Genomic DNA, 25,472 nt, shown 5'->3' on the forward strand with positions numbered 1-25,472 from the left:
GAAAGAAGGTCAAAATTAAGTACTCGCAATGAATCCTCAAGAAATTTTAAGAACAAATTCTTTGTTTTGAGATTTGAAAATTCTCGAGTTATGTTTTTACTAATTCTCGCATTAGTAGTATTAGTGTATGTTCCGTGCGGGATAATAAACATAAAATTATATAAAATTTTGTATTGATTAATTTGTTTTGTATTGATTAATTTGGATTGATTGAGTGGTCATCTCCTTCGTTTGAGTAAGTCACTTGGCTGTGTTGCACTCCCAAGTGCCAAAGTACGATGTAGCCTAGCTTATTATATGGCATAAAGGTAACAATTACTTGGTAACAATTTGCTTAACCATCACTAATTGCATGTTCAGCATTAAGAAGATTGAATACTTAGTAATTGAATAACATATTTGATGTAACAACTAACAACTTCTATACATAAATTTACATTGTATTTGTGACGATTGAATATGCTTAAGGATTACAGAAACATCCTGATCACTGTAAATAATAAGTTAGTATCATCCACATTTCAGGCGCATTTCCCATCATTTTGGAGCTTTCAATAGTCTTGATAGATTTCAGCTTGCACGTATTGGGCAATCTTGGTATTGCTGATTCTAAGACCCCTTCTTTTTTACCAACACAAACAGAACCAGAACCACTTTTTCCATGATAAAATGTCTGATCTTTATAGTGTACTTGATGCCAAATTTTAATCAACTGATGAAAGATTCATTTGGATTCTTGTGCTTTGCCTGTGAGAAAATCAATTAGCAAGTTCATATATTCATGTCCATAGCATTCTTAACGTCAACCATTTTAGGGGATGAGACAAAAGAAAATGAGAAAATGATCGAAAGCAGGAAAACAGAAAACAAATTAGAAGAAAATATATAATTGATATCACAAGCACCTCAAACACTGACCTTCATCTTTTCCCACTCTCCTGCTACGCCACAAAAGCCGAATGGGTGTACCAGAAAAACCAGCATCAGCACGCAGTTGCCTCTCCATATAGCGGCGGTAAGTCTGAGGAAAAAGTTTTGCATCATTGACAAAGAACACAAATTTAGGGGGCCGTATAGCAGCCTGCAAGGGAACAACACCCAGCAAGAGTTTATTTGATAACAAGTAATTAAATTGCATATGACTTGTGAGTATGTCAAGCAGAAACAACCCATCTCACGATTGATCCAGTTGGCATTAATCATATAATTCATGTTCTCATTGGTAAAAGTTTTCACCAGTAAAATATATCATTCATAACATCTTAACAAATGCAAAGGGCAATACTCCGGCATTAAAAATAAAGGCAACAGGACAACAAACAGGGATTCATACAAACATCTAAGCTAAAGGCATACAATAGCAACTATTTCAAGCATCATTACATGGACATACCTGTGTACAATAGTAAACACGCCCTCTTTTACCAACTCATGTCCTAGGAGGAGGCTTAAAAGCCACTGCTTCCAGCACTACTTGATTTAATATAGAAGTTCTGAGTCTTCTTGATCTCTCCTTTTCAACTTCACTAGCAGCATCAATAATCCTTTGTTCAAAAAAGCAATATGGAATCAGCAATTCTCTTAGAGGATCAACTCCAATAAAAGATTTCAATCCTGAGTAAGTCATAATATCATGACAAATATGGCACTAAATTATTGTCTACCTCCAAGAAACCTATCCACCATTATAATTGATCTAAAGCATTAAGTACACTCTATAGTAAGGGGGAGAAGAAAGCCTGTAAGGCTGTAACTGAAATAGAGAATTTGCTTGAAATAGCTGAGTCCATTTCCATGAGCATAACTCAAGCCCTATAAATAATTTATGAAATCGTTTTGGTAGCACTAGTCTAGTATAGACAAGTTATGCAATGGAGATGATGTAACTACCACCATCCCTATATAGCAAACCCTAAATTTCAACAAAATATAAAAAGTTGGGCTCATTCACAGTGTCAATTTCAAGCTGATATTTATTTATAAAGATGAACTCCGCAGAAGGGTGAACCTGTTTTTAAGGAAAAGATGGAGTAAGTCACAGAATGAATACAGCTCCTCTTTTCCTGATTTCGGCAGTATCAATAAGCTGGAATTTCTACAGAAAGAATACCAGAAGTCAATTATCATGTTGACCCAAAATTCAAAAAGCTCATACAAATATAATTATGGTCCAAGTAAATTAGCCATATGAACCAAGTGGGAAAACCTTATAACTAACAAATCCTTCCTAGTTTTCATTCTCACAGCATAAATTCATAAAACATGTTATTGAGTAGTCATTAGCTTCACAAAAATTGAATTACTGGATAGTCACCAAAAGAATCAAACCTGGCCATCTGGTCCAGTAAATTCAGTATCAATGGCATCACATGTAGCTATTATCAATGATATATACAGAAGAAAATTCAATCTTCATAGAAACCAACCTCAACTTTTTGTAACCCTGAACAAACAAGATCAAGAAGATCTCCAGTTCCAGTGCCTGATATAGCTGATAATGGAATTGGTTCAAACCTGATATAGTAGCAAGTAATATATGTCAGATTCAAAACTACTCATTTTCTCATAACCAGTGGCTTAAGCTTTTGGAAGAGATAGTTTTTAACACGGTATCAGAGTCTGCATTATTAAATGTTGGCAAAATTAATCAGTTCCATCTCAGACCTCAACTGGATCTTCAAACCAATCCACAAACAATTCATGCTCATTAAGGCAAATTCAAAACCACATTTAAAAAATGACATCAAAAGCAAACATAACATATTGTATATCTAGTCCACGATATCCATGCCAAGAGACCATAAAAATAAGAGTGTATCATGATCATGTTGAATTGTGTCTAATCATGCCTCAAGCATGTAACTTTCCCACCCAATGACTCACCCATGGAAGGGAATCCTCACAGATATAACTTACTCAAGGGACCAAAATTCATATGCCTGCAAAATTCCTTTGCGTGGAGATTCACACTTGTTAACTGCAGGAATGACACATTTATCTGAGTAGTTTCTACGAAGCCAATCCGCAATCTCCTCATCGGCAGCCAATGGACCTGCCTGTTTAGCATAATCAACTATGATCTTCGGGTGATGATCAGGAGTAGTTTAATAAAACAAGATCATATGACACACTTAATATACATAAAACCCAGATGTTATCAGTAATGACTCACAATAGACTCAATGTGAAAAAAAATAAAATATTTTATGCAAGCATCAAAATACCTGACCATTAACGACGAAAACAATAACAGATGATTCTTCAACAGCTGCAACCACTTGCCTCTCAATCATTGATGGCATCCTGGCAACTGCAGCCTCTCTAGTGGCAAGCGGAATACCATCCATACCAACTGTAGTAGTAATAGCCAGATCTTCCATAACATTAGCTTGTGATTTTGAAAGAGTAAGAACCCCGCCTGTGTCCACCACCATGAATTCACGGTCTCCCCAGTAGGACCTACCATACAAGCGATCCCTAGTCACCCCAGGTTCGTCCACCACAATTGCCCTGTTTCCCTAACAATGTAAGCAGCAAGAAGACAACTTTAAAAACACAGACGAACAGTAATTCCCAATTTAAAGCTTAAAGAAAGATCAAATACCCCAACAAGACGGTTGAACAAGGCTGATTTGCCAACATTTGGCCTCCCTACAATTGCAACTCTTGGAGAAGGTTGTCAGGGATCTGCCATTCAAATCAGTAACCTCTTTCAAAACCTATTTTATTTCAATGTCTTAAAGATATTGATCTCATAACTACATACAATCATGCAACTGCTCCTGTATTCTCAGATTCCTCCAGAATATAAAGAGTTCCATAATTCAGAAAACAAAGCTGAATGTTACCCTGACATTGTTAGCTCCCGTTTTACCCCTCTTGTGTCTTTTAGCTGTTTGCTTAATATCATTTTTCTCGTCATCTGAAATCACCAAACAAAAAAAAAAAAAAAACACAAAGAAAAATAAAAATAGAGTTACTGAGGAGTTTCGTGAATAAGAAAAATGAAAAGGAGAGTTTAAAAATGTAGAGTGACCAATGGTGAGAATGCGAGAGAGAGAGGTAGAGTAAGCTTCGACAGCGTCCTTGGCTTCTTGCTCTAGCGCGTTGACATCAAGCTCCTCGTTTTCATCTTCATTGTCAGTGTCGGAAAATTCGAGGTGGTCGAGTTTGTGGGACGGTTCGTGGCGATCGTGGGTGGTGCGTAGGGCGGAGCAGGGGAGTGTCCGACGGGAGATGGAAATAGTGGAAAGGAAGGGAGGGGAGAAAGGGAATGAGAAAATCGAGATCAGGGTTTTAGGGATGGAAGTGGGAGCTTGCGGTGGCTGCGGGGGGCTGGGGGTGGTAGAGCTCTTTGCTGGCAAGGGATTCGATGGTCCATAACTTTTGGATTATAAAAAAAAAAGATTTTATAATTTATTTTAGTCCCTGAGTATTCTTTAATTTAGTATATTTTGGATTATAAATTTTTATTATTTATGACTCTTTTGTTACTTATAATTACTATATAATAAAAATAAATAAAGTACAATAAAAATAAAAATAAAAACAAAAAAATCATACAAACATAATATATAATAATTACAACCAATAATATATATTATATGAACAAAAAAAATTATAATAAAATTTATATGAATATAATCAAATAAAAAAATAAAAAAATTTATACATAACAAAAAATAATAAAAATTAATAAAAATAAAATTTATATCAACAATAGTTGTCATATAAATAAAAAAATATAATAAAAATATAACAATAAAAAATTAAAAAAATAACATCAGAATACTAAAAAAATAATATGAAAAATATTTATCATATAAATAAAAAATACAATAAAAAATATAAAAATTAAAATATGAAAGAAAGAACTAAAAAAATGTTAAAAAGAAAATTAAAATCTTTACCTTGGCAGTAATGAAAACAAATCTAAAAGAGTTTGAAAAAAAAATTTTGTAACGAAAAATATAGAGAGAACTACTCTGTGAAGAGATGAAGAATATGGTTATGGCATCCTTTTTATAGAAGAGATGAAGGGTACAGTTGGTAGATATGAAATAAATTTTTCACCTAACTCCTCCAACGGTCATTAATCTTTCCAACGTGAACGCAGAAGCTTGAATTTTTAGCTTCACGTACGTACGTTCAAAGGTGAAAGCACTTCTGGGTTAGATATTCCAAAAAATTGCCAAACGTAACAATGTAGCGTTCAAGACGTTCAAACGAGCTTTTTTGTTCTCCAACGTGAACCCCAAACACACCCTTAGTAGTCCCATAACAAAATATGTTTTTTTAAATTTTTAATAATTGCTAAATAATTCTTTTTTAATTTTAATTATAAATTAATTTTATATATTTTAATTAATTATAAAAATTATTTTTTAATTTATAAATTATTATTTTATTATTCATCTATTAAGTTTATTAACAATCAAAAACAAAAATAATAACGAATTAGATCTTCCATTGATCATAATAAAATTTTTTGCCATTTTGACCGATTAAAGTTTATATTTGATCCGTGACATTCGTCAAGGGTTGTGAAATCGTGTTTTATTTCGAATCAATCGATTGGAATAACAAAATAATCAATTGAATTTCAGGTTTCCCATAACTTAGTCGATTGGACTACAAGTTGTTATCACAAAACAATCGATTGAATGATTTTAATAATTCAATCAATTGCTTATACACCCAATCGATTGAATGCTTGAGATATGGATTTGCCAAATTCAATCGATTGGTTGTGCTACCCAATCGAGTGAATTGTGTAATACGCCGTTTTAAATTTTCTTATCGTTAAAAAAATTATTATCTTATTATTCATCTATCTTATTTTTAAAATTCTATCTTCAATTTTTAAGGCTTTATTTTGATTTAGATACTCTAATCATATCTTTTCCTTAATATTAATATTATAAATTGATGAATAATCTATTACCAATTATTCAATCCCACCATTGAAATCCTGTATCAATCTCTTTGATTATAAAAATTTCATTGTTTTTTTTCGGATATCCATCTACTTAATTTCTAATTTTTCTTCATTTTTTATCCGTCTATTTAATATCCAATATTTGTTCATCATTAATTGATCTTCACAGAATCAGCAAAGGTCCAATCAATTTTTTCATTGTAGTGTTCAGAAAACAATCCATCGTTTTGATTACAAATTTTTTTTATTTTTTAAACACAAATCTTATATATAAGTATAATTTCTTAAAATTTTGGGGGGTCCAGGCCAGTACTCGCCCCCTCTGGATCCGTCTCTGATTGCTAGCTAATTAATATTAAAAAATATTAAAATTTATTTACTTTTTAGTATTTTTTCATGTTTGTGAATTAATAAAAGATAAAAAAATACTTTTTCATTACACAATCAATTTCACGAATAAAGTATCGAAACAAAGAATTGCAAAATTAGAGATTCTATTCATTGACCTCGATTTTGTAATCAAAACGATAGATTATTTTCTGAACACTACAATAAAAAAATTGATTGGACCTTTGCTGATACTGTGAAGATCAATTAATGATGAACAAATATTGGATATTAAATAGACAGATAAAAAATGAAGAAAAATTGGAAATTAAGTAGATGGATATCCGAAAGAAAAATAATGAAATTTTTTATAATAAAAGAGATTGATACACGATTCCAATGGTGGGATTGAATAATTGGTGATAGATTATTCATCAATTTATAATGTTAATATTAAGAAAAAGATAAGATTAGAGTATCTAAATCAAAATAAAGCCTTAAAAATTGAAGATAGAATTTTAAAGATAAAATAGATGAATAATAAGATAATAATTTTTTTTAACGATAAGAAACGGCGTAGTACACAATTCAATCGATTGGGTAGCACAACCAATCGATTGAATTTGGCAAATCCATATTGTTTTGATGACTAATAGATTGAATTGTGAGACCTCCGGTTGTTTTCAAGCATTCAATCGATTAGGTGTATATGCAATCAATTGAATTATTAAAAGCCCACATTTTAGTCGTCGTCCAATCGATTGGGTAATATGACCAATCGATTGATTTTTGCGAAAACCATGCTGCCTTGTGATAATAACCTATAGTCCAATCGATTGAGTTATGGGAAACCTGAAATTCAATCGATTGTTTTACTAATCCAATCGATTGATTTGGAAAGAAACACGATTTCACAACTTTGGACGAACGTCACGGATCAAATATAAATTTTAATCGATCGGAATGACCAAAAATTTTATTACGATCAGTAGAAGATCTAATTCGTTATTGTTTTTGTTTTTTATTGTTAATAAACATAATAGATAAATAATAAAATAATAATTTATAAATTAAAAAATAGTTTTTATAATTAAATAAAATATATGAATTTAATTTATAATTAAAATTAAAAAATGACTATTTAACAGTTGTTAAAAAAATTTAAAAAATATATTTTATTATGAGACCATTAAATAATTCAAACGTTGTAAAACTATCAAATTCAAATTCAAATCACATTAATTCAATTTAATAAAAACTAAATTAAGTTTTGATTTGAGACTGTCGTATAATATTAAAACACACTTGATTTATTAATGTTATTTACCCCTTAATTATCGTGGTTAATAGAAAAATTACACGCAATTCCAGTGTGAATATGGATAACCATCAAATTTTTGAGATAATGATGTCTCTTCTGTTCTGCCGCGGTATTGACTCTTAAAGAGCATTAGAGCAATGAGCGCCGCCAACTTAGCATTTCCCTCCTCTGCGTTCCGTCGTTGAAGCATAAACAGACCATCACAGCTCAGCTCAACTCACCGCAAATATGAAATATAGGGTTTCGCACAGGTTCCCTGTGCTTCCTCGCCATACTCGATTCCTTAACCACACTCGTTCGTCCTTCACTTCCTTCGCAAAAAGGTTTCAAACTACTCAAACTCGAGCTTCCATCAATGGGGGAAGTGGAAATTCTCAAGGTTAGTTATTGCTTCTTCAACTATCTGAATTTTATTGTGATTTGTTACGAAGTGTAAGCTCCTAAGCTTTGAGCTTATTGCTGTGAGAATGTGCAGGGGATTCTTATCTTGTACCTGGTGCAACAGTAGCTACCATTCTCATGCTTGGTGTTCTCCATGGCCGTAGAATGTATGATGACAAGAAGGTTCACACTTATTCACAAGTTTAGCTTCACTTTTGGATTCTACATTTGTGTTATCTTCTTGCTCGATTAAATACTCCTATTATCTGATTTGTGGATTATGGTTTTCATACCCTTGTGCCAGACTGAAGAGATGCGTGATAAAGGAATTGAGATTGAATTCCAACCTGATGTAAAGGTAAGGTAGAATTTTTCGCTTTCTGGCTGTTGTCCATCTTCCTAGAAAGGGAAAATAAATGTGTATCAAGGCATTTATTTAATTTTGGTTATTTTACATGTGCGCTATGTCATCAATAGGCGACATTTTTGAGATTATTGCCTCTGCGTTCAATTTCTAGATGTTGGGGATTCCTGACAAGCTTGGTAAGAACTCAACTTTTATGCCTTCGGTATCTTATTTCTTAATTATATATATTCAATGAGTTGTGAGCTGTATTTTTACAATTATGTGCACAATTTTGTTTCTGTGCTATTGCTTCTGCTAGTAAGGGTGGGAAGAAACAACTTTCTGAGTAATTACAAGTGTAATAAAATAAATCTTTAAAAAAAATACAAGAACATAAATTATGTTGCGTGTCTTTTCATAGCCTTTATTGAATTTAAATGATTTAAGTTCTGCATATTGTAGACAGTCTTGTATATACTGTGTATTATATCATTATATGATCTTTACATATTCAGCAAAATTTTCCAGGAAATCCCAGTGTGGTTAAGGCCACATGTCTATAGAGCTTGGGCTCGGGCATTCCATTCGGGTACAACCATTTTTTTTCTTTTTCCATTTGTCTGAATATTTTTGCTATTCTTGTTATAATATGCTGCTATAGCTATCATGCAATGAAACTGGCACAAATTGTTCTTGATAAACATTTATCTGATAATTAGTGTAAAGATGATCCTAATTCCTGTTGACATGTCAGATTTGGAAGAAGCTGCTTTGCCTCTAGACAAGTATGCCTCTTTAAGGGAATTTTTTGTCCGCACTTTGAAAGAAGGTTCCAGGCCTATTGATGATGATCCGTTATGTCTGGTAACTGGTAACAGCTATTTGAAATTAAAAGTTTTCATTTATACCATTTTGTATTGATACATAATCAATTAGGCCAAATCTATTTTCTTCAGGTTAGTCCTGTGGATGGTACAGTTTTAAGATTTGGGGAGTTAAAGGGATCTGGGGGAATGATTGAACAAGTTAAAGGGTTTTCATACTCGGTATTTTCTCTTCTTGGTGCAAGCCCTTCCCTTCCAACAAAGGCTGATAGTGAGGTGCAAGAGGAGCAGAGCGAATCAATGACAACAACTGAGAAAAGCAAGAAATCATGGTGGAGAATTTCATTCGCTTCTCCAAAGGTCTGGGACCCTACATCATCATGGTAATTTTTTCTTCTGCCTATATATCTCAGAATATATATATAACTTCACATGATTGTAAAATGTGTTTTAATTTTCGTTGAATTCAGTTGAACAAAACCACTGATTCATATATTTTTCTATACATCCCACTCAAATTGGATCCTAAATGTCCTTCATGTTTATACTCTTAATTCTCTATTCATGATATATATGCCTCGTTTTCATTAAAGGATTTCTTCAAGTAATAGAAACTTCTGATTTAGCAATATCTGCAACTGAAATCAGGTCCACTGGATGACATAAGACGAGGAGTGTGAGAGTGCTTAATACCTTTTTCAGGGAAAAAATTATTCTTTTTTCTTTTCTATAGTTTAATCTTTTCAAGATATTAATTGTGCTTCCTGTCTGTATGGTTCTTGTTATTATCATACAATCATAAAGGCCTGTGTTGCCTGCTCAGTTCAGAGGCCCGTATTTCATTTTGGGATATATTAGGTCTGTTACCAAAAATGCTACTATGTCAACCTCAAATGCATATGACTGTTCTGTATTGATGTTCTGTGGACCTCCAAAATCAATGTATCTGCTATTTATTTTACTACAATAGAGAAGGTAATGACTGACACAACAAAAAATTTTCTTTTGCAGCCCAAAGAGAGGTCTCTTTTACTGTGTGATTTACTTAAAGCCTGGTGATTACCATCGGATACATTCCCCAGCTGACTGGAAAATTCTTGTTCGCAGACATTTTTCTGGTAAACGATCTCAAGCATGTCATACATTCAAACAACTAGAGAATAACACCTAGTATTAATCTGTTTTAGCTTGGAATGGAGCAACCTTAGGATGGATCAATAGGAAAATGGCCACCTACACCCTGAGTGTCAAAGTGAAAGACCCTAAGGCTGCATTTGGTTTTGTGTGTCTGTGTCTATGTTTCAGTGTCCTGCCTTTATAAACAAACGCAGCCTAAGTGAACATCGAGAGGATTGTTGAGGCAGATGAGCCATTTCATTTCAATTTGTTCTTCCTTCTTTTTCATTTTACTTTCCCACCTTAATGTTTGATTAATGTTTCCATAAGCTCTGCAAATGAAATTATCTCTTCAATGTGTAAAATATTGAAACTAGTAAGCAAACATAATGTAGTAGTATTGTTGATTTTCAAGTTTTGCATTTGTTGGTTACGATGTGGTGCACTAATTTATTAATAATTAGTTTGTTATTAAATTATTTGTTTGTTACTTATTTTGCAGGCCGTCTTTATCCATTGAATGAAAGAGCTACAAGAACAATCAGAAACCTCTATATTGAGAATGAGAGGGTAATTTATATCTAATTTAAATTGAACTTGGAACTTTATACCTTAATCTCACCCCACATTTTCACCTACTTATTCGTGCCAATTAAGCACATTGACATATTAACTTTATGTGGAAAGACTTGCTCTTGAAAATGAACATATTCTTTATGGGGACAAAGAAGCTAGGAGCTGTTCCAGTTGGTCTGGGAGTGAGGCACTCTTTCTATAGCAGTAATCAAATTATTGTTTTGTTCTAGGGAGGTCCGATGTGATATTTATGTGTATTTCATTACTCCATATAAACTTTTGGAATTTTCCTAATTTTGTCATTTGCCCATTTTATTTACTATGCTCTTCTAACAATCTAACCATGAGTAACCACCTTCACTCTGAGTTACGGTATGATTGGTCACCAACTGTGTCTTTACTCTATAAAATGGTCAGGTTGTTCTTGAAGGTCTCTGGCAGGAAGGGTTTATGGCACTTGCTGCAATTGGTGCCACAAATATTGGATCAATTGAGGTGTGTCTATAGTTCCTTAAGGATGTAATAATAGTATAACATTCCATTACAATGAGCAACTTCCTGCAAGTTCATTACCAAGAATGTTAGAAAGTGTTTCGGTTTTCTGTTACTACTGTCCTGTTATTGACTGGATTTCTTCATTAAATTGGCAGCTTTTCATTGAGCCCGAACTTCATACTAACAAGCCAAAAAAGAAGTTGCTACCTTCAGAGCCTCCTGACGAACGGGTTTACATAAGTGAAAGTGAAAGTATTGGTAGGATGCTCAAGAAAGGTGACGAGGTTAGTAGTTGATCTAATTGTCTCTTAGAATTTATGCGCATGTGTCAAACTTAAATAGCATCGAACTGCAAATTTTATATAAGTAGACAGATTTTAGAGAGGTGCGTTTGAATTTTGATCCTTTTTATTTATGGCACTTGCACTCCTTGTGAATTGAGAGCTATTAGATAGATTTGGTATAATGTAGTTCATTGCTTTTTTTATTCTCAGTTTGCTGCTTTCAACATGGGATCGACAGTTGTTCTTGTTTTTCAAGCTCCGATTCCAAAACTTGTCCATGAGGATAATTCATCAGAGGAGTTCAAATTCTGTGTCAAACCTGGGGATAGAATTCGTGTTGGTGAGGCTCTAGGGAGGTGGCATACTTCATAACAAGCTAACTTTTGTGCATTTGATTATATTTATTAATCAACTCCATTTTGAAGAGAAGGATAATCGTGCCACGTTTGGATGTGTTCCATATCTAATCCGTGACACTGTTAATTTCCGCAATTGAGATTTGAGAGATCTCTATTTTGAAGAGAAGGTTAATCGAGCCTTTGCACGGATCCTTTGTAATTAAGTATAGCACAAGTTATATCAACAGTTTTGAGACATACGTGAAAAGAAATTGAAGTTTTTCATGGCTGAGGTTTTCACAGTTTCACGAAGCACATGAAAGTTTTTTCATATCTAGATGATGCCCAAAATATCTCAACTCTCAAAACTATGACAATATACACACATATATTTGGGTCTAAAATCAGTGTACAATCAATAACTTGTTTATCTGAGGGATTTGTGAAGCGCAAGTGGTGGTGTTAGATGGAGCTTAATTCCTACTGCCCTATCAAAATAAATAAATCATCCAAAAGCAAATCCAAATATTTTCCTTTTGTAACTGATATGAGTAAAATCCATCAAAATTTGGGCAAGAGACACAATGTCGAATTATAATAGTAAAAAGTAAAAACTGGACAAAGCCATCGAGTTCATGATCGGGTGACAAAACAAAACCCCTGGAAAATTTGGCATTAGCATTTAAAATTGAACTGATCCTATATGTAATGAAGCTCTCGTGAATCAAGAGTCACCTCAAAAGAAAACTTGTGATAAATCCAAAGTCCATTAAATTTTAATATTTCATCGTCATCATCCGTGCCTTTACATCAAAACTTTGTTCCTGGAACGGCAACACACCACATCAAGGTTAGCCACTAAGGCCTGAGCCAGCCACACACGACATACCTCATAATTCAATATTTAGTTATTTACCCAAGGGTTTTACTATCTGTATTTTAAAGACATTGATTAAGTATACTATAAAAAGAAATATTTTAATATTTTTGATATATTCAATACATTAAAAAGGTAAAAAAAAAATTTTTTTATAATAAATATCGTTAAAATATTTTCTTTTATGTTATGCTTAACCAATGCTCTTAGAATACAGAATAGCAAAATCTTTTTTCTAATTCCAATATTTTTAGATTTTAACCCAGTAATATGAGTTAATATTCATTTTAATTCTTAAACTTGCAAGCAATCATCAATTTAGTTCCTAAAATTTTAATTGGTTTTATTTAGTCTTTAAATTTTATAAATATAATTCACATTAGTTTCTGTGGAGTACTGACACTGTTACACTAAAACCTATAAAATGATGCAATTTTATAGAGTACAACATAACACTTGACTGTACATGTTCCGTAAACATTTGTGTCTAAAATTATTTCAAGACTAACATGAATTATTTTTGTAAAATTTGAAAAAACTAAATTAAAGTTGGAATGCAAGTTCAAGAACAAATTAAGTATTACGGAAACGTTGACCCTAAAGTAAAATATGACGAGTAAACGACAAAAATAAATAAATAAAATCAGAAGTGTTCATTGGAAACAACGTACGTCTATTTGGAGTATTAGGAAGATGGAGGGAGGCGCTTGTAACGGAACATGATGCAGGCGACGGGTAATACGACTCCGATCATCATTACGACAGCTCCGGCTAAGTATCTGAATTGGCTTGGAGGGGCCACTTCTATGAACCTCCTAATCTGCATTTCCAAATGCTTATTATATGATATGAATTGAACTGAAAACAAAATATTGATCTTTCTATTGTTAGATCCATAATAAAACCGTGACTTGCATGACTTGCAGTTGCAGGCATTGTCTGATATATGAAATCGCTCGTTCCCAGTGCCACTGCCGTGTTTCAATTAGCTTAATAGCTTTAGTTAAAGGCAAACGCCGCGTTTGAGATTCGTTAGTTCGGGTTAGTTATATATACAGAATTACAGATTCACCGTCCTTTTACAGATTTATTGCCACGCACCAGTGGCTTTTTTTTTTTTTGAAAAATACTATTTTAGTTTCAATATTTAAGTTAAATTTTAATTTTTGTTCCTAAGGTATCAATGTTTTATTTCTGTATTAAAAGTTTTAAATAAGTTTAATATTATTATACCCTTTAATTTGACATAAATGATGAATAATTAATAGAATGAGTCATGTCAACGTTAATAATATTACTAGTTAAGTTATATATTTTTTTATAAATTAAAAAAACTAATCAATTTTTTTATAATACTTCTTTTTTTTAATTTTATTTATACAAAATTTTAAATTCTAACAATTAATCATTAATATTCTAAAAAATCAGAATTCTATTTAAAAATTTGTCTCAATCAATCAGTCATTTCACTGTTATGATGCTTCCTCGAATAAAATTAAGAACAATATTTTTCAAATGCTCGAATGTGAAAATTAAAATGTACATAGCATTGTAGACTGGAATGTCAATTCATAGTTTCATTCACGTTTCGGTAGTTGAAAGTTTATTATATGAGTATATATTAACGTTTTTATCTTTTAGAAAATTTCATTATGTCGAGATTCTTAAATTTTGTAAAAATAAGACATATAAATTCTTATCTTAATTAATTACGTTATTTTTATTTAGACAAATAAATCTTAAAAAATGTAATAAAAAAATTTATATATCTTATTTTTATAAATTTCAAAGATCTTAACATAATAAAATTTTTTGAGAATAAAAATGTCTGATTCAAAATTTCTTAAAAACTTATTTAAATATATACTCTTACTATAATATATATTTTTATTGTGGCATAATTTTAATTATTTGTAAATTACTAATAATTTAATCTCATTCGTTGATACTAATATTTAATGGATGCATTAAATTAAAAAAATAAATATAGTTATTTAACACACCACATTTATAAAAAATTTTAAGTGACAAAAACACAAAAAAAAATCAATCTTAAAATTTAGCTCTATCATAATCAAAATTTATTATGACCATTAGTTCCAATATAAAAATTACAACTTTTAAAATATTATTTAATGTTTTTTCTTAAATTCATTTCTACAGCATTTGCTCTTATCGGTGCACCTTCAAATCCACAAAAAATACCTAAATTTGGTTGGCATATTGTCATGTTGCAGATTCAATCTGAAGTCGTAGTATGTTTTAAATTTGGAAAGAAAAAGAAAGGTGAATACTAAAAGGACGCCACTTAAATAAAGACGCCTAAAACATTTTTTTTAAAGATGTTTTCATGTTGTATTTTAATTGATTTTTGTATAATTTATTCGGTGTTTCTCACCACGTATTATTAAATTTCTCAAAATATTTTCTTTCCAAAAATAATAAAAAAAATATTTAATTTGGACTAAAACAAAAAAGGTAATAGATTAACTATTAGATTTTTTTAAAAAATTATTTACATAAAAAAATATATCACATTCATCATATATATATATATATATATATATATATATATATATATATATATATATATATATATATATAACAAGCACTTAAAATTTTTATAAATAAAAAAAAATTAATTTTTATTCGTATAATATATAAAATAATTACTATATTATTATTATATTATAGATTAAAATTTACTAATTTAAATTTATTTTTATTTTCAATATAAACATTAGAAATAAATAAATTTTTTATAACAATATATAATATAACAAAATATATATAATATTAATTAGTTTTTAAAAAATTCTGAAAAGATGATTTTTTCTAATAATTAAAGTGTTATTAAAAAATTAACATTATAAAAACTAATTTCAACCAATATGATATAATAGGTTATTAAATATATTTAATACAAAACACATTGAATATAAATTTTTATTGAGTTTAAATTTTAAATAATTTTTAATTGAATTTCAAAAAAATTTTATTTTAAAGAGTTAGAATATTTTAACATCACTTTTTTCGTATTTTTTTAATTGATTCTTTGATTTTTTTTAATTATAAACCTTATTTATAATTAAGAGTAATATTTTACACCATCAATTAGTCACACATATAAAAATACAAAAATAATTCTATTGTCATAATTATAATCTAACTTTATAAGCAATACAATACAATAAAACTATATATAAGTAATATAACTAAATTTTATCTACATCTATAGTCACATTTCATAAATAATATAATTAAATTATATTTATATTTATAATTAAAATATGAATAAAAATACAAAAATTATCAGGATGGTTAATTTTTTTCGTTCATAATTTTTTTATTATTTTTGTTGTGAAAAGTTTAATTATTTTAATAATTAATTATTTTTTAAAAAAGATAATTGAATAACACAAAAAAGTCTTATTAAGAGTAATTTATTTATATATGATTAAAAAATAATTGAATAATTATATACGGTAAAAAATTAATATTATTAAAAAATAAAAATAAAATTTATTTTAAAATTAAAAATAAATTTTATTTAAAAATAAAATTAAAAATCATGGTTTTTTTCTTTTTTCCAAAATTTATCTACGAGTAATTCTATAAATATTTTATGATGAATAAAAATATTAAACTCGTACTAAAATTTATTCTAATAAAATTTATTTTTATTCTACTAAATGTTAAATAAATTATTGAAAAGAATTTTGTTTCCTCCATTAGAGAAGAATGATAAACTTCCATACTTCTATTATGTTATGGCAATAATTTGGCCTGTTATTTAATAATAATAATAATAATAATAATGATAATAATAATAATAATAATAAACAAGTATATCACAGTAAAAAAGGAAGCACGTCACTAAATAATTTATCATCCGAATTATATATAAATCAAATTGATAATATGAAGGCTAACACTACAAAAATCGATAACAAGGTTAGGGACTTACAAAACCTTTCTTAAGATCATAGAAAAAAAGGTTTATATTTGTGTGATATATAAAACAATTATCATATTATTATTATTATTATTATTATTATTATTATATATGAGCAAAAAAAGTCCAACTGTTTTAAAGTAAAATTTTCTTTTAATATTTGATTAAATATTCTTGTATTTAGTACTCTTTTTTGGCACTTCCTCTTAGTTAAAAATATAATCATTATAATTTTTTAGTTATTATTGCTAGGGGTGTTTACATATGGGATATGGCTGAAATTTCGATCCAATCCACACTAAACTCATTAGATCAAATTCGATATTCGCACTTTTTATGTTTGGATCAGATATCAAATATATCCATAAAATAAAAAATATTAAAAAATTTAATTTTATAAAAAAAGTCAATAATTTTTTTTGTTTACTTTTTTAAATATATTTACTTCTATCTGATTAGAGTGTGGATTCGATTCGATCCAATCCGATCATCTTATAGATCAGATCATATCCTCAAATTACAGATCAGATACGGATAAATACTGTGGATTTATATGGATATGATCTAATCTATGAACACCCCTAACTACTACTATAGGTTCATTGTTGCAAAAGAATGCTTCTTTTATTATAAACTATTATTAGATCTTAATTACTATTAAAACAACTTAATTGTCAACAAAGAGATAATACTTATTGGTCTCTGAAATTATGTTCATATTTCAATCCATAATTGTAAAAATCGAACTGGATCGGCTGGTTTGACCAAAAAACTAGTGAACCGGACTAGAATCAGTTCGGTTTACTCTTTGGACTGTTTAAGGAATAAAACCAGTGTGAACCGGTAAGAACCGGTCTAACCGAACTGGTTTGCTTAAAAAAATTTTTATAATGTCTCCACAAGGTCTTGAACCAAAAACTTTAAAGCAAAAGCAACCTCTACTTGCCACTTAGCCATTGCACTTCTAAGTATTATATTTGACAAATACTAATTATATAGTATACATAAATATCTAATTTAATTTAATTTTTGTTCTTTCTATTTTTAAAATTAATTATATTTTAATTATATACCATTATTAATATAAATATAAATTTCACTAAAAATTTATTAATTTACTTGATCTATTTTATTGCTAGTATTGTGATTAAGGTTATTTGCTTTGATGTTAGTGTTAAAATCTACTGATATTATAGTTAAATGATAGGTTTTGTGAATTAATTATTTTTTATTGTGTCAAAATAAGATACTATTGTAGTATTAAAATTTTATGATTTTTTTTTATATTAGTTATTTTTAGAAGTTGAGACTTGATTCTTCATAAAATGTTAGTGAAGATATGTATTTCAAATTTTAATTTTAAGTTTTTAACTATTTTATATTTTATATTTACGTGAGACCGATTTTATCGGTTCAACCAATAATTTATCGATTAAACCAATAAATCAGTGAACCAGTAGCTTAACCGGTTCGATCACTGGTTCGGTTCTAACAACTATGTTTCAATCTAATTTCAAAAATTTCGATTTACTCAATTTAGTCTCCCAACTTAATAGTTATGACTCACATCGGTTCCTAATATTATTTTTGTTACTGTCTCACAAAATCGTTAACGACATGTTGAGATGGACTAATGACTGCTACATTATACATTCTAGCGACTATTTGATGTGACAATTGAAATTTTTTTACCTTATTTTTTTCAACTAAACACTTAAAACCCTAATATGAGTCATGGATACCTAAGTTAAAAAATCAAACTAAGTAAATTGAAACCTTAAAAATCAGATTAAAACTCGAATATAACTTTAAAACAAAACTTTAACTTATGTAGTGATTAATTTAAATGAGAATCAAATAAATCAAAATTCAACATAATTTTTATCAATGTTTTCAAATTCGAAATTTCTATACCAAAATTAACTAGGATTTTTCTTTAAATTAAAAATTTAATGAAATAGTGACTTTAATTATCTTAACCAATGTCCTAATTAATTACTTTTATGTCTTAAAAAAACTGTATATGAGAAGAAAATAATTAATTTGTCTACTTTAATAAATAGTTATTTTACTAAAATAAAAGTTTTTATTTTTTAAGAATTTTTTAAGAACTAATTAATATTATATATATTTTGTTACACTACATTTAGTTATAAAAATTTTATTTATTTTTAATGCTTATATTAAAAATAAAAAAAATTTAAAAATTAGTGAATCTTAATCTATAATATAATAATAATATAGTAATTATTTTATATATTGTACAAATATAAATTAATTATTTTTTTATTTATAAAAATTTTAAGATGCTTGAGCTATATATATATATATATATATATATATATATATATATATTGATGAATGTGATTTATTTTTTTATGTAAATAATCTTTTAAAAAATCTAATAGTTAATCTATTATTTTTTTTATTTTAGTCCAAATTAAATATTTTTTATTGTTTTTGGAAAGAAAATTTTTTGAGCAATTTAATAATATGTAATGAGGAACACCGAATAAATTATACAGAAACCAATTAAAACACAACATGAAAACATCTTTAAAAAAAGACGTTTTATGCGTCTTTATCTAAGTGGCCTCCATACTAAAAACGGATGACCAAAAAGAGATATATAAGAGATGTGGATGAGAACTCCAAATATTTTCACGCCATGCCCTTAATTAATAATAGGAAAAATAGTGTCAAGGAACCAAGGATTGGTAGTAGGGTAGTGAGAAACCCAAGTAGAATAAAAAAATAAAACTTGAAGCTTTTTCAAATATCTTTACTCTCAATAGGATAAGTAAGATATTTGGGTTCAAGATGGTTTCTGAATAAGATATCAACACAAGAAGCAAAAGATTTAGAAAGGCTACTAATGCATGAAGATGTGAAGGATGCGGTTTGGAGTTGTGGCTCATCAAAGACATCGAGACTAGATTATTTTAATATGTTCTTCATAAAGGAATATAATCATAAAGGAATTCAGTGAGTCTATAATTACGTTCTTCTAAACCAGTTTTCTTCCAAGCAAGTTGAATATGACATGGGTGACACTGGCTTTAAAGGTGAACATGCCAATAAAGAAAAATAATTTCTGACCGATTAGCATGATCGGATGTATCTACAAAGTAATCTTAAAAATCATGATGAAAAGATAAAGAATGTTATGCCAAACTTAATGGAAAAAGTCTAAACAGATTTTGTTTAAGACAAGCAGATTTTCGATCTCATAGCTTGTGAAACGATATTCTGGCTATAAAAGAACAGAAAAAAAGGAGCAATTGTGAAACTTGACTTTCTGCAATTAGATTTTTTCTGGGGTACCAAGAATGAGAAAAAAGATTACCAACTATAAGCTGGAGTACAATCCAAAAGTTTAAGGAGCATGGACGTCTTGCAGTAAGGGATATAACAATTAAAAATGTAGCTTTATTATTCAAATGGTGATGGAGGTTCACGAATAAAGATAAACCACTTTGGAAGAGGATTGTGACATCATGTAATGGTTAACAAATGAACAAACTGATTGGTGACATGTTAGTGCCAAAATCGGTTGGTCCATAGAGGGACATTATAGGAGTCATTAGAGGATGCTAGCCTGAAAGAGAAGACACTTAAAGGGCTAAAAATGTGTGTAGGAAATGGTGGAAATACTAGATTCTAGGAGGATATTGTTGGGAAACAACTAAAATTTAATAATTTTTTTTATAATATGTGCAATTAAATAGACAATACCAAAGATACTCCAAGTAGCAAATATATTGACATAAATTAAAATATTAGACAACAAGATTTTTATCGTGACAAAAAACTCACATAACCTAATCCAGTAAAATCTTTCACTATCAAAATAATTGGTATATAATCTATCCTTTTAGTAGAACTAGGAAATTTCAACAATCAACACAATACATCATCAAAACTGATATAATCAAAATAAACCTTCCACAAAGTGAGTATCTCAAATCAGACAAAAAAAAAGACAATACAACTAACAAGTTATATCATAATGTTCAACTCTACACTAAGAACAATATACTAAAATTTCATAAGAAATAGAATAAGTTTACCAATTCAATGTGTGTAAAATTGGACTGTCCTTTTCCCTTTTTTTTCCTTTTCGTTGCCAGTCCTTTTCTCTCTCTTCCTTCTGTTTTTTTTTATGTGTGTTAATGCGAACATACACACTCTCTCTTTTTCTTTTCACCTTTAATGTGGCAAGCCACTTTTTTTCTTTTTTTTTTTAATTTAGTTTGTGGGCCCTACTTGAGTTGGGGATTCACTACGATATCACCTACTCATGGAAAATTTTTTGAGACTGTTTGCTATATCCATACAAAAATCTGCAATGATCTCAGAATGTGATTTTTGGGATGCGTTGAATTGGAATTGGAATTGGAACTGAAACTTTAGATAGAAAACATGCTTTTTCGAGTGAAAGTGTAAATATTGCGAGGATCTTAACATTATTTTGCTATGTGTGTGTTGTTATATGTGCAGATACAAAAGATTATTCGGTGTAGATATTTTCTTAAGATCGAGGATATTCAGTAAAATCTTTTTTAAAGACAGTCGAAGGATGAAAGCTTAGAGTGATAGAGTAAAGACATTTTTTTTTACAATATTTGGAGAGGAGCGGTTCCATTGAAAGTGAAAATTATGGTCTGGTTTGCATTGCTTGGCAGATTGAACACCAAACAAAGGCTTGTAAGGCTTAGTATCATTGATGAACGTGAAGTGAAATGTATTCTTTGTAAGCAGGCGGAGGAAGACGAAAACCACTTATTCATTCATTGTAATTACATTAAAAATTTGTGGTGGAGTGCTATAAAATTAGGTGGTATATCTTGGGTAAATCCAAAAAGAGATGATGAAAAATCTTTTTTAAAATTGGTGCCATCAACAAGCCAAAAGAATGTTTGGAAAAAACTGGTTAAACCTATTCTTTTCTATAATATGGTCAACATGGAGAGATTGGAACCGATATTGTTTGAGAATAAGGTGATAGCATGGAAATAAGTTTAGGAGATCACATGCATTAAGCCACTGGAAGGAGTGGAATAGTTCTAAAAACTATTCTAACAAATGGAAAGAAACTAGACATCTAGAACTAAACAAGATCATCAATTGTAACATTGTTTCAAACTATAGGACATGGTAGTTATGTTCTAATTATATCCAGGAAAAACATATGTTTGGTGCCTATTTGTGGGAGATCCCATTAAGCCACTGGAAGGAGTGGAATAGTTCTAAAAACTATTCTAAGAAATGGAAAGAAACTAAACATTTAGAATTAAACAAGATCATCAGCCGTAACATTGTTTCAAACTATAGGATGTGGTGGTTGTGTTCTAATTATATCCAGAAAAAACATATGTTTAGGTGGCTATTTGTAGGGACGGATTTACTCATTGAGTAGTTGGGGCAAGTATCCCTAATGAGATTCTGAAAAGTCTTGAGTAGTTCTTAGTAATAATAGGGACCAAAGTGGATCGTTTTTATCTTGAAGGGTCGCGTTGTCATTCTAAAAAATAGATAGGGGCTGAATTGATAGTTCACTCTTCTTAGTAATAAATGTTAGTTGCCCTCACTACTGGATTACTTTTGACCCCACTTTTCTCAAACCCCTAACCCTTCTCCAGATCTCCTTTTCCCCATTTTCAATTTTCTTTTTTTCTCTAGGGCTCCAGGCACGACTCCACTTTCTCCACTCTCCAGAGTTACTGTCGCCACTCGCCAACCTGCCAGTGTTACTGCCATGGTGCTGCCTTCACCACTCCGTCTGTTCTACCTTTGCATTCTTATTTGCCGACCGGCCGACCGCAGACTTATCTCGCCTCTTCGTCTCTCAATTCTCGAGTCTCGAGTCTCGCCACTCCGACACTCCGTCATCGTCTCGAGTCTCTCTCAAGTTTTGGTACATAATACATTCACTGATTCATTGCTTTGCTTACTTAAGTTGCTTCATTGCTTGGATTTGCTTCACTACTCTGCTTCAATCGCTCAATTTTGACACAGGTTTTGTGAATTATGATTTTCGATATAATTGGCTCTAGTTTGTTAGTATTATCCTGTAATTGCTAATTTTATCTCATGATTGATTTTGATATAGTTGTTTGTTAATTGTGAAATGTGAATTATGATTGAATTGGGAATTTAGGTTATTGTTCTCATGATATAATTTCTAGTTTGGTTTCATTGGTTTGTTTGTTAATTGGTTGTGTAATTGTGTGTATTGAATTGTAATTGAATTAGGAAGGATATTGTTCTTTGTTCTTGCTAGAAATGAATTTGAATAGCTTATGTTTGTGTGTATTGAAGTACTATTGAATTAGGATATACACTTTGTTGCTGTTGGAAATTAATTTGAATCTTTTATAGTGGTTCTTCTTATTGGAATATTGAATTATTTTACAGAGGTGAATACTAAATTGATTCTTTGTATAGCTTGTCTGAATTCAAGAGACTTATTATTTGCATTTGATAAGGAGTTGATCTAATTAGTTCAATTCTATCTATTAGAATTTTCTCCAATTCAACTTTTGGCATTTGATAGTCAATTTGAGAACTTCATATTAGGTGTGTGTTCTGATGACTAATTCTCAAATTCAAATGGGATTGGTGCTCTTTCTCAGCAATTTGTTGAGACTCAAAAAAATATTGTTTATCCATTAGTATTTCTTCTTTTGAAGTTATCTTTAGTTTTACCTGTAGCAATCGCATCAGTTGAAAGAATTTTTTCTACTACGAACATCATAAAGAGTCGGCATTGTAACTATATGGGAGATAAATTTTTAAATGAATTTTTAGTGACGTATATAGAAAGAGAGATATTTGATTGTATTGATAATGAAAAGATTATTCAATCTTTTCAAAATATAAAATCTAGAAGAATGAAATTCTAAATTATTTATTATTATTCTGAATTATTATTTTATTATTTTAATTTTTTGGTTAGATAATTTGAAGATTAATCATATTTTATAATATAATAATACAATTATAAAAATTATTATCATATTACGTATTTTTTGTCCCCACTGTCAAAATTTTCTAGATCTCTCAGTGGGTATTTGCTTGATAGAAATTGATACGTCCGTTATACCTCATACCAACATCCCCTATAAATTGGCAATGTGCTAAATAAAAGCGGATAATACATAATCTTTTACCCATTCGGAGAAATTGTTATACCTGATCTCCGAGATTCACTAAACCACGATCGGGTCAAATAACCTATATGGTAAAAGAAAAAACAAACATAACAACTCTATAAATACAAAAATATAAACACGAAAAAGGTATGATATTCATTCTAAATATCATATATCTCATCTTATACTCATTCTGACTTGAGCATTGGAGTGCCCTTGCAGGTCCCACCGCCGCTATTCTTAAGAAGCCGACGTATACCTCACCCAGCCTAAGCAAAGGCGAGTTCAAGCATTGAGCAAGGCGAGCTATACCTTGAAGTCGACTATCTATACAGGAACATTTTGGCACCCATCGTGGGGCCGAAGTTTAAGCTAACCCCACCACTTCCTCTTCCATTTCGTTTTTACCTCTTTTTTGCAAATCACAGCATATGGCAGAGGAACGGAGCAACCCTCTTCCTCCCCCCACCCAAGCCAAACTAATGGCCATCAATGAATCTCTATAGGCAAAGAACCAACGAATGGCCGAACTATTGCATCAAAGGAAAAACAGTCTAAGCAAAGGGGAAGAACACAAGGATCTTGAAAACAAATATGAAGAAGGCGTTCATACGTCGGAAGCTAAGCCCATAGTGACAACCACTATGAAGCAAATAGTAAAAAGGACCAATCCATTTTCAAAAGACATTATGGACTTTTAGATGCTCAAGAATTTCACCCTACTAACAACGTTGAAACCTTATGACGGAATCAACGACGCCAACATACATGTCACCAAATTCGATACAATGATGTTTATGAACGGTGCATCTGACCCAATACTCTGTCGTACATTTTCTACCTTTTTAGATGGTGCTACCTTGATCTAGTTTTCTAACTTGGCTAAAGGATCTATATCAAGTTTTGATGAGCTTGCAAACCTTTTTCGTCAACAACTTCGCTGCCTCAAAGATCTATGTGTACGACTTAGACTACCTTATCACCATAAAGCAAGGACAACATGAAAGCCTCAAAGACTACATGACGAGGTTCACCAAAGCAACCATAGAGATACCTAACCTCAACCCAGAAGTCCACATCATGCACTAAAAAGAGAGCTCTACCCCAGGAAGTTCCAGGAAACTATAGTTGTGACAAAACCAAAGACATTGGCTGAGTTCCGAGAAAAAGTAACGAGCCAAATTGAAATAGAAGAACTCTGACAGATCCGAAAAGCAGAGAGGGGTAACCCTAGCAGAGAGGAAGATAGAAGGAACAAATATCCAAACAATAAGACGGACTAAAAATCCTTCAAACTCACACTAAAATTTGACACGGATACCCCTTTCATCACCAAATGGGAGGATATCATCAAAGACATCCTGTACTCCAAATTGATCAAACCACTAAACAAAGCCGGAACCTATCAAGACTAATGATATTTAGACAAATCCAAATATTGCGCTTTTCATTAGAAATACGGGCATAATACAAATGAATGCATAATAGCAAAAGACCTTCTTGAAAAACTAGCTCGCCAAGGCCTGCTAGACAAGTACAT

The 25,472-nt window shown here is 30.4% G+C and overlaps 1 protein-coding gene and 1 pseudogene across 1 annotated transcript; one reads left to right on the forward strand and one right to left on the reverse strand.

Annotated features, from left to right (window-relative positions):
• Positions 1-143: 143 nt before the first annotated feature.
• On the reverse strand, positions 144-7,776 carry LOC130957116 (uncharacterized; annotated as a pseudogene).
• LOC130954437 (phosphatidylserine decarboxylase proenzyme 1, mitochondrial) lies at positions 7,666-12,436 on the forward strand. The gene is made up of 12 exons (XM_057881174.1): positions 7,666-7,965; positions 8,062-8,150; positions 8,272-8,325; positions 8,445-8,510; positions 8,842-8,902; positions 9,068-9,177; positions 9,270-9,520; positions 10,149-10,255; positions 10,756-10,823; positions 11,247-11,324; positions 11,480-11,608; positions 11,819-12,436. Exons 1-12 carry the CDS (start codon positions 7,815-7,817, stop codon positions 11,978-11,980), a joined length of 1,326 nt encoding a protein of 441 aa, XP_057737157.1. The 5' UTR covers positions 7,666-7,814; the 3' UTR covers positions 11,981-12,436.
• Positions 12,437-25,472: the final 13,036 nt, after the last annotated feature.

This window comes from Arachis stenosperma, chromosome 10 (genome assembly GCF_014773155.1).
Source record: "Arachis stenosperma cultivar V10309 chromosome 10, arast.V10309.gnm1.PFL2, whole genome shotgun sequence".
Lineage (NCBI taxonomy): Eukaryota > Viridiplantae > Streptophyta > Magnoliopsida > Fabales > Fabaceae > Arachis > Arachis stenosperma.

Bases quoted from the DNA above. Each gene is read 5' to 3' on its own strand.
- LOC130954437 (XM_057881174.1), top strand. From the start codon at position 7,815: ATGAAATATAGGGTTTCGCACAGGTTCCCTGTGCTTCCTCGCCATACT. The intron at 9,178-9,269 runs GTAACTGGTAAC...TATTTTCTTCAG, and splicing joins ATGATGATCCGTTATGTCTG to GTTAGTCCTGTGGATGGTAC. The intron at 10,824-11,246 runs GTAATTTATATC...TAAAATGGTCAG, and splicing joins TCTATATTGAGAATGAGAGG to GTTGTTCTTGAAGGTCTCTG.